At 72.0% G+C, this 10,102-nt stretch overlaps 1 protein-coding gene across 1 annotated transcript; it reads right to left on the reverse strand.

The window, feature by feature from the left end:
• Positions 1–439: 439 nt before the first annotated feature.
• Positions 440–10,029, reverse strand: LAMB2 (laminin subunit beta 2). The gene is made up of 32 exons (XM_080606832.1): positions 9,784–10,029; positions 9,399–9,571; positions 9,186–9,321; positions 8,933–9,006; positions 8,659–8,847; positions 8,522–8,585; positions 7,769–7,971; positions 7,560–7,680; positions 7,129–7,317; positions 6,822–7,001; positions 6,600–6,712; positions 6,370–6,449; positions 6,156–6,291; positions 5,813–5,968; positions 5,603–5,730; positions 5,405–5,522; positions 5,084–5,276; positions 4,872–5,015; positions 4,519–4,750; positions 4,280–4,443; positions 3,981–4,205; positions 3,473–3,687; positions 3,296–3,392; positions 2,854–3,226; positions 2,597–2,781; positions 2,278–2,519; positions 2,007–2,210; positions 1,787–1,931; positions 1,383–1,590; positions 1,161–1,302; positions 739–1,075; positions 440–653 (listed from the first exon to the last, which is right to left on the reverse strand). The coding sequence occupies exons 1-32, from the start codon at positions 9,842–9,844 to the stop codon at positions 517–519; spliced, it is 5,364 nt and encodes a 1,787-aa protein (XP_080462958.1). The 5' UTR covers positions 9,845–10,029; the 3' UTR covers positions 440–516.
• Between the last annotated feature and the right edge of the window lie 73 nt (positions 10,030–10,102).

Raw genomic sequence — 10,102 nt, forward strand, 5'->3', positions numbered from 1 at the left:
CCTAGCGTCACCTGCCATGTCCCCCAGTGCCATCAGCCCTGCTCTGTCCCCCAGTGTCACCAGCCCTGTCCCTCAGTATCACCAGCCCTGCCCTGTCCCCGAGTGTCACCAGCCCTGCCATGTCCCCCGCTGCCACCTGCCCTGCCCTCCAGTGTCACCAGTCCTGCCCTGTCCCCAGGCTCCCCCCAGCCCTCACACCCAGTGTGCCACCTTCCCCGCCTGTCACCTGTCCCCCACACCAGACCCGCCATCCACAGCCCCTCAGCCAAGCCCCAGTCCCACTGCGTCACCTGTCCCCTCCCTGTCACCCGTGCCCACAGCAGCCCTACCTGTCCACCCTTGGCCCCACCTGTCCAGCCCTGGCCCCATGGTGGCACCCAACCTAGGGGTGATGAGGCCACCAAGGTGTGGAAGGAAGCCACAACAGGGCGCGAGGGACTCTTGCTCAGTAGCTTTATTCACACGTGGGGTGCCCACGGCAGGGGCAGCAGAGGGCTGTGGGTGGCAGGGCATCCATCACTGGCAGGTGTTGTAGATCTGGACCTGCTGGTTGATGGTGGCCAACACCTCCCTCATCCTGGCCTCCAGCTCGCCCAGCTGGGCCGCCTTGGCGTCCAGCACCACCTCATTCTGCTCGTACTTCTTCTCCAGCACTGCGGGGGACAGAGAAGGGGGGGGACGAGTGACAAGAGCCCCTCGCCACATCTCTCCCAGCCCAGCCGCCCTCCCCAGCCTCACCTTGCAGCTTCCTCAGCTTGCCCTGGGCGTCCTCCAGCAGCCCTGCGGCCTCCTCACGCAGCTGCTGCGCCCGGTCGCCCGCCTGCCGCGCGCCCTGCGCCCGGTGCTGCACCAGCTCCTGCGCCGCCCGGTACCGGTCCCGCAGCGGCCCCTCAAGCACCTGCTTGGCCTCGCCGGCACGGTCCCGGGCAACGCTGGCTGCCTCTTGGGCACGCGTGGCCGCCAGGCTGTTGTTGGCACGCTTCACCTTCAGGGCGTCTGTCTGTCCCTCCAGGAGACCGACCCGCTCCATGGCGGCGGCCAGCTGCTGCTCCACGCCTGCCGCCTGCGCCTGCATCTGGGGATGGGCAGTGTCGGGGTGTCCCCAAGTAGGGATGGCTTTTGGGGTGCCAGGGACCGAGGGCAGCGGGGAGTGCCCTTACCGTGCCAATGGTGCTCTCGCTGTGCTGGATGTCGGCTGCGGCGCTGCGCAGCGCCTCCTCGGCCGTGCCCTGGGCTCGCTGCGCGTCCTCCAGCGCCTGCTGCACCGCCTCGGCTGTACCCCGCACGCCCTCCGCCCGCAACCTGCAGCCGGGGGGGCACAGCCTCAGCGCCAGCCCAGTTTGGGTCCAATTTGGGCCATGTCCCCATGTCACCACACTCACCTGGCCCTCTGGGCGTCCTGCAGCAGCTGCCCGGCCTGGCGCACGTCGCCAGCCGTCTGCTCCAGGATGGCGTCCACGCTGGCGAGGCTGCGCACCCGCGCCTTGATCTCCTCAGCCAGGCGGTGGATCTGGGCCGGCGAAGCAGGCAGCGACAGCTCCAGCACCCGGCTGGCCACCACCTCGATGCTCTCGGGGTCAGCCCCCTCCTCTGTGGGGGGGAGCCATCAGTGTCACCCCTGTGCCTGCCGTGCCACGCGGTGCCCCAGGGTAGAGGGAACAGCGGGGTGGTGGTGGAGGGCAGCCATGGTTAGAGCCGTGGAGCAGGGGCGTGGGGCAGGAGGTGCAGCGCAGAGCCACTGAGAGCTGGGCAGTGGCAGCCATCCCCCCAGCACACCGGCACTCACGGCTCAGGAAGGCCTTGACGTGGCTGATGAGCTCCCGCAGCTCCTTGTTGGAGAGCTCCACGCGGGCCCTGGTCTGGTTCGCCTTGTCCAGGGCTGCCTGTGCTCGCTGCCGGGCTTCATCCGCCTTCCCCTTGGCCTCAGCCACCTGGGCAGGGGCAGAGACCCTCAGCACCAGCACACACGGCCACCCTGCTCCCACCCACACCCTCGCGGCACGCACCCTGTGGGAGAGCTGGGCCACCTCGCCGGCCGCCCGCCGCAGCTCCTCCTGGGCGTGCCGTGCTCGGTCCAGCGCGCTGTCAGCCTTGGAGACAGCTCCGCCGCAGCTCAGCCCCCCGCAGCGCCGTGTCCCGTCCTCGTCCCGGCACCCGGCTCCCCCGCAGGGGCTCTCGGAGCAGGGCACGTCGCCTGTGGCACCGCACACCTGCAAAAGGCAGGCGGGCTCGAGCCGTCCCCAGGCGCTGTGCCCCACTCCTGTCCCCACGTCCCACCTTCTCGTTGAGGGGGTGCAAGCTCAGCTCTCGTGCCCTCGCCGCCAGGTCCGTCAGCGCCCGCCGGTTGGCCGCGTTCTGCCGGTTGAAATTGTCGCGCCGGCTGGCCAGGAGCTGCTCGGTGCGGCGCCGCATGGCTGCCGAGGCGCTGACGGGGCTGGGCACGGCGCGGGTGGAGGCATCCGCGCGTTGCTCGGCCTCCTGCGACTCCCTGTGAGACTGACGGATGCTGTCGAAGGCACCTGAGGGAGGTGGAGGCAGCGTGAATCCCCTGTCCACCACCCTGGCATCCCAGCACGGGACCCCCGGTGTGGCTCACCGAGGAAATTGGAAGTCTTGAGAGCGTGCAGCCGCTGCCCCAGCTCCTGAAGGCTGTGGTTGAGGACACGAGCGCCCCGGTCCACGGTGCCCAGAACGTGGCTGGCTTTGAAGTTGGCGTCCTGCGCCGCTGTCAGCTCCCCCTCCAGCCGTGTCAGCCTCTCCGTGGCCCCCCCGATCTGTCGCCTGCAAGGGAAGGATGTGACAACCCCGCCATCGAGGATGCCCGGGGAGCCGTGCCCCACACCGGGTGCTCACCGCAGCTCCTCCGTGGCGTGCGTCAGGTAAGCGGCGGTGGCAGCGGTGGCGTTGCGGGCAGCCACCACGGCGTGCACCGTGGCCAGGCTCTCCTCCAGCCGACGGAAGGTGCCCTCAAAGGCGCCAGCGGCTCCGGTGTGCTGCAGGAGGCTGACCCGCTGCGCCAGCGCTCGGGTGCGGGCAGCCAGGTCCTGCACCACCCGGTCCCAGTCCCCGAAGCAGGGGTGACAGGGCTCGCAGGCGGGGAAGGTGCCGGCAAAGCCCCGGGCGCACTGGTCGCAGCGGACGCCCGAGACGCCGGGCCGGCAGTCGCAGTGCCCGCTGCCGCGGTGGCACTGGGCGCTGGCGATGCCACGGGGGTCACAGTCGCAGGCTGCGGGGAGAGGGGGGGTCAGGGTGCCGTGAGGCACGGTGCAGCCCCCCTGCCTGCCCCGGCTCTCACCTCGGCACTGCAGCCGCGGGTCACCCCAATGTTGCTCCTGGCAGTCGGTGCAGGTCCGGCCCCCGAAGCCCGGCCGGCACGAGCACTGCCCCGTGAACTGCAAGACACGGCGCGGCCGAGGCTGGCACCCCCATCCCCACCCCGTCCCTCCAAGTCCCCGTCCCTGGGGCGTCTCACCTGGTTGCAGGCGGGTGACAGGGCGTGCTGAGGGTGGCAGGCGCAGGGCTCGCAGCCCTGCCCGCTGCCCAGGTTCCAGAAGTTGGGGCTGCAGCGGTCGCAGGCCTGGCCCTCGACGTGAGGCAGGCAGCGGCACTGCCCGCTCTGCCTGTCGCACTGGCAGTGCTGCGGCCCGCAGGTGCTGGGGTCGGTGCCCAGCGCGTTGCAGGAGCAACCTGGAGCCAGAGGGAAGCAGAGTGGGGACAGGGATGGGGATAGGAAGAGAAGGGGGAGGAGACGGGGATGGGGCGGGATGGGACGGGGCAGGATGGAGACAAGTTGGACGGGGATGGGATGAGGACAAAATGGGGACGGAGTCAAGGAGGCAGTGAGAGTGGCGATGGGCGGCAACGGGGATGGGAATGGGCACGAGGTGAGGATGGGGACAAGGGTGGGGATGGGACAGCAGTGCTGGGGCTGGGCAAAGGAGACGGGATGGGCCGGGCTCAGCACGGCTGTGTGTGCTCACGCCTGCAGCTGTGCCGCGCGGCATCCCCGTAGAAGCCGGGCTGGCACTCGGCGCAGTGGGGCCCTGCCGTGTTGTAGAGGCAGCGCAGGCAGCGTCCCGTGCGTCGGTCGCACGCCTCCGGATCCGTCATGTCGATGTTATCGTGGCACTGGCAGGGCAGGCAGCGCCCCCCGGGCTGTAGCGGGTCCCCGTAGTACCCGGGCGCGCACTCGTCACAGCGGGGACCTGCGGGCACAGAGCGTTGGGCACTGCCTGGGGACGGTGACGGGGACACCGAGCGTGCCGCGGCGGGCACCCACCTGTGTACCCAGGGCTGCAGTGGCAGACAACCTGCCGGGAGCGCCCATCCTGGTAGCAGGAGGCGGCGAAGTGCCGGGGGCTGCCGGGCCCCTCGGGGCAAGGGCAGGGCCGGCAGTGCTGGCCGGAGCCCAGCGCCGGGTTCCCGAAGTGCCCGTCGGCACACCTGGGGGCGGGCGGTCAGCAGGGGCCGGGGCTGCCTGCAGCACCCAGCCCCGGTCCAAGCACGTATCCTGCTTACCTCTGGCACCTCTCCCCGTCCGTGTGGTCGCGGCAGCGCAGGCAGCTGCCCGTCCAGGGGTCGCAGTCCTCGGCGTGCCCGTTGCACTGGCAGGGCCGGCAGGCGGGGAAGCCCCAGTGGCCCGGCTGGCAGCGGTCGCAGCGCGAGCCGTGGGCACCCTCGCGGCAGGGACACTGCCCTGTGGTGCTGTCGCACACGGTGCTCACCGAGCCCTCACTGCTGCACTGGCAGGCTGGAAGGCACCCGAGAGTCTGCCCCCAGGCCGTGGAAGCCGGCAGGCAGGGAGCCCCCTCCCCGCACCCCCTGCTCCGGAGCACCCAGGCTCAGCTCAGGGCACGGCCCCAGGCACTCACCTCGGCAGCCGCCGGGCCCGAAGCCGAAGGTGCCCGGGGAGCAGCGGTGGCAGCGCCGTCCCACGACGTTGGGCTTGCAGCGGCACTGCCCGCCCTGGGGCCGGCACTCGGCGCTGAGCGAGCCCTGGGGGTCGCAGAGGCAGGCTGCGGGCACAGAGCAGGTGAGTGGTGGCCACTGCAGCGGGCCGCGGGGCGAGCGGGGCCGTACTCACGCAGCGCCCCGTCGTGTAGGATGGCCGAGAGGCTGTGCAGGAGGCTGGAGCAGGGCTCAGCCACAGGAGCCTGCCCCACGGCGTGGAAGTGCTGAGCGCAGCGGTACCGCTCGAAGGTCTCCCGGCGTCCCATGGCGCCGGGGTCGCCTGCGATGAACATCTCCAGGGAGGAGTAACGGGGCAGGAGCACCAGCTGGGGGGGGGGCAGCGGGATGTCACCTTGTCTCTCCTCACATCCCCTAATGCTGCATCCTTTGCGGCACCCTGCACGGCATCCCCATGCCCCCGAAGGGTGCTGTGCCCCATCCTGGACCCACTCACCGAATCGATGAGCACGCTCGCGGTGGAGTCCTGCCGAGCTGTGGCACAGCCCAGCTCCAGGCGCAGGGTGTAGGAGACGCCCCGCTCCAGGCAGATGGGCTGGGGCAGCACCACGTACCTGGGGGGGCAAAGCAAAGCCCGGGCAGCTGGGTGCCTCCTGCCAGCCCCGGCTCAGCGCAGCCCTGGTGGGATGCTCACCTGGCGCCGGACGGGAGGCTGGTGGAGAGCTGGTCGTCAGCCGGGATGGTGTTCCCACACGGGCTGCTGGCGGAGACAGGGCTGGGGCGCAGCACCCTCACCCACACCTCCTTCCAGGGCTCCGGGTGCTGCAGGCAAAGAACGGGACAGAAATCGCTGCACCGAAAGCCCCACAGCCGCTCCTTTGGACATGCACCGGCTAGGGCTCACCTGGGGCTCGTAGCGGATGACCACGTCGTACTCCATGGAGAAGGGCACGTCGCTCACGTGGAACTCCAGCCAGCTGCCCTCCTGCACGCGGGCAAAGCCTGTCCCTGTCCACGAAGCCGGGCGGCCTGCGGGAGGCTCACGCTCCACCACTGAGCCCTGGGGTTAATGGACATCGTGAGATGGGACCCCAAAATCTCCTTGGCTCGCAGGCACTGCGCAGCCCGGCTGCTGCCTGACGGGGCAATGGGGCCAAGCAGCGTCTGCTGGCTTGGGGACCCTGCAAATGTCCCTCCTGGTGCCCTGCTCAGCCCACGTCCCCACCAGGGACAGCTTTGCCCCTCACCTGGTGCAGCCGGGCATCCTCAGCCTCGTAGGTGTAGTGGTCCAGGTTGATGTGGTAGAAGCCAGGCTCCACTTGCCCGCACTGCCGGCCCACCACGTGGCTGCGACACCGGCACTGCCCCGTCTCCATGGCACACCTGGCACCCCGGCAGCACCGTCAGCCCCCCAGGGCTGGCCGGGACACCCCTCGCACCCTCAGCCGTGATAAAACTCACAGGTTGTCACGAGCACCTCCCACGTCGCAGTCGCAGGGCCGGCAGCCCTGGAGATCGTGGCTGAGAGCCCAGTGCTCGGGCTGCGGAGAGCGAGGGCGTCAGGGAGCGGCCGGCCGCGGTGCCACGGCCCTGAGCACTGTGCCCAGCCCCTGGCATGGGCCCGAGCACCGTGCATGGCCCCTGGCACAGCTCCGAGCTCCATGCACGGCTCCTGCCATGGCCCCACTCACCAGGCACTGGTCGCAGTTGCGCCCGGTCACCAGCCGCTTGCAGAGGCAGTCACCACTGATGGGATCGCACCGACCGCCCTCCGCCACCGTGCCGCGGGGGTCACACCGGCACCCTGCGCAGGGACCCCGTGGCACCCAGCAGGGCCGAGCCACACGCTCGACACCAGCGGGTGCCCCCCCCGTGCCCCTGGGGCCAACCCCTGCCCCGGCGGCGGTACGTACGCTGGCAGCCCTGCGGGTTGGCAGCGCTGAGCCCGAAGAAGCCGGGTTTGCAGCGGTCGCAGCGGGGGCCCTGCACGTGCTCCTTGCAGCGGCACTGCCCCGCGATCAGCCCCCGGGCCGGGTCGTCGGCGCCGTCGCACAGCCCCCCGTCCAGGGAGCCCTCGGGGTCGCAGTCGCAGGCTGGGGCACGGGCAGGGTCAGCACCCGGACCCCTCGTGTCGGCCCCACACGCCCGTGACACCGGGACCAGGTGCAGCCTTGTCCCACCCCGTGCACCCCCGGTCCCTCCCCGCAGCCCGGCTCCAACCTCGACACACGGCGGGGTCCCGCAGGTCCTTGCTGGGGTCCTTGTAGTAGAAGGGCTTGCAGAGGTGGCAGCGGCGGCCCATGGTGTTGTGCTGGCAGCCGTCGCACACGGCCCCGCTGGTGTTCCCCGTGGCCAGGAACACGGCCATGTCGAAGTGGCAGCGCCGCGAGTGCTCGTTGCAGTCGCACCCTGCGGGGACGACACCACGGCATGGCACGCGGCACCCCCGGCCCCCAAATCCTCCACCCTGCAGCACGGCAGGCGGCGCCCCCAGTCCCCAAACCCAAACCACTGTACATGGGGTGCCAAAACCCCCAAGCAGACGTGCAGCGCCCCCAAACCCCCCAGGACAGCGCACAGGACCCCATTCCCAGCCCACGGGCACAGGGTGGCTGAGTGCCGCGGTGCCAGCACCAGCGCGGGGCACTCACGGCGGCAGGCGTTGGTGCTGGAGCCCTCGGCCGGGCGCCAGGGCAGGTCGTGGTAGAAGTCCTCGCAGCGCTCGCAGTTGAGGCCCTGCGTGTGGTGCTTGCAGACGCAGCGCCCGTGCACCTGCCGGAACACCGCAGTGAGGGGCTGCGGGACCGGGCACCGCATCCGCCCCGCTCCGGCAGGGCACGAGGGCCGCCAGCTCACTTACCATGCCGTCGGCGGTGGTGGGGGCCCCGCTGAGCGGGGCGCACTGCGAGGCGTGCCCGTAGCAGAAGCAGTTCCCGCGCAGCACCAGCTCGTACAGCGCGTAGTAGTACTTTTCCCGGATCTCCCGCCGCGAGTCCAGCAGGTCGTCCCCCAGCGTGTGCAGCTTGGTGAGGTTCACCCGCAGGTTGGTGACGCGCAGCAGGTCTGGGCAGGACAGGCGGCAGCGGTGGCACGGGGCGGCCGGGCTGCTCACGGCTCCGCTTGCCCGTGCCCCCTGCGTGCCATCGCGCCGGGCTGCGCGTGGCCGAGCGCCGTGGGGCTCATGTGCACGCGGTCGCCGCGCCGTGCGCAACGCGCCGGGGTCCCAGCAGGGCAGGACGGCTCCCCGGGGACTGCAGCTTCCCAGCATCTCGGCCCTGCAGATTCCTCTCCTTTTGCTTCCAGCCTAAATTTAGCCCTGGCTGGATGATTAACCCACGGCGTCCTGCGCCTGGTCCGATTCCTCCGCCCGCTACCAACCCCGTCCCGTGCGTCTGCTTGGTGCTGGGCTGGGCACCTGCATGGCCGCCCCCATCTCCCTTCGCTGGGCACCCTGCAGTGTCACACTGTCACCGGCACCCCAGGGCCAGCTTGCAGCCCCCGTGGGCTGGCTCCACCCCCCAGCCCGCCGCGGGGCTCAGGGCAAGGGGAGAGCAGCCAAAATAGCGGCACCCAAAATAGAGCAGACAGGCGGGAGCCGGGGCTGGCGACTCACCCTGGATGGCAGGGCTGTAGGGGTCGCGGATGGGGATGGCGGGGTCCAGCACGCGGTAGATCACCTGCGGGGCGAAAGAGGGCGGTGAGGGGCTGGCAGGATCCCCGAACCGTCCCCCGGCACCGCCGGGGCCTCACCTCCCCCTCGGTGGAGGGCTCGATGTCAGAGTAGCGGGACTCGCAGACGACGTCGTCGATGCGGCGCGGGGGCCCGCGGGGGACGTGGGGGAAGGCGGCAGCGCAGTCGTAGGCGAAGTAGCGGTACACCTTCCAGCTGCGCCCGAAGTCGGCCGAGCGCTCCACCAGCATGGCGGCGGGGCGGAAGGTCTGCGGGGCACGCAGCTGGGACGGGCGCCCGCGGGCTGCGGGGTCCTTCCCGTCCCGTCCCGTCCCGTCCCCCCCCGGCACCCACCTTGAAGGTCATGATGAGGTGGGTGAAGTGGAACTCAGCCTCCAGGTCCAGCTGGATGCTGACGTGCTCCACGCCTGCAGGGGGGTGGCACCTGTGACTGCGGGACCCCGGGGGACCCCGGGAGCCGGGGCTCGCCCCGCCTGGCCGTGGCGCAGGGGCGCGTCCGCGCCGGCTGAGTCACGGCTTCCTCGGCGTGGGAGGACGGGAAGCGGAGCCCCCCAGGGACGCCCCGCCGCCCCCGCCGGGCGCTCACCGTTCTCCGACTGCCACCAGGCTTTCTTGGGGCGGGGGGCGAAGGTGGTGACCACGTTCTCGATGCGGTGGCTGTTGGCGTTGCTGCGGGCGTCGTAGGGGCGCCGCGAGTCGCAGACGAAGCACTTCTTCTCCTCCTGCGAGCGGGGCGGGACGGGGTTGGCGGCGACCCCGAGCCACCCCGTCCCCTGTCCCGTGTCCCCGTGCCGCTCACCTGGAGGTGGCTGACGATGCAGTAGGGCTGGGGTCGCCGCAGCCCGCAGGTGGACGAGGCGCTCAGGCGGGGGGCTCGCCCCACCAGCAGGTCCCCGGTGGCCGGGTAGCAGCTGCCTCGGGCGCAGCCCTGGGGGGCGTCGGGGGCGGCGGCGGAGGCGGCTCCCCCGGGCCCTGCGTGGGCAGGGGGCTGCTGAGGCCGGGTCCCCCCCTTCCCCGTCCCCTTCCCCCGGCTGCTCCCGGGCCGGGAGCGCAGCCCTGCCGGGGCCCCTTCCGCGACCGCCCGGAAATGCCCCGCCGGGACCGGACCCCCGCCCGCCGCCGGGCCCCGCTCCAGCACCGGGAGGGGGTCCCGAGGGGTCCCGGGCCGGGGGGCGCGCACTCACCGGCCACCAGCGGGGCGAGGAGGAGGAGGAGGAGGAGGAGGAAGGCGGCGGGGGCGCGCATGGCGGCGGGGGGGGAGCGCTGGGGGGGGGGGGGGAGCCGGGCAGGTGGCACCCGAGGGGGGGTCCGTGGGGTGCCGGGGGGGGGGGGTCGGTCCCGCGGGGTCCCGCCGCCCCTCTCCGAAGTTGGCCGCGGGCGCAGCGCTCGGGGCTGCGCGGACAGCGCGGGGCGGGTCCCGGCAGGGGCGGCCCACGCGGGGCCGGGCCGGGGCCGTGCCCGCCCTGCCGGAGGCGGGGGGCGCCGGGGGGGTCGGCCACGCGT

Source organism: Anser brachyrhynchus, assembly GCF_964034855.1.
Source record: "Anser brachyrhynchus genome assembly, chromosome: 10".
NCBI lineage: Eukaryota > Metazoa > Chordata > Aves > Anseriformes > Anatidae > Anser > Anser brachyrhynchus.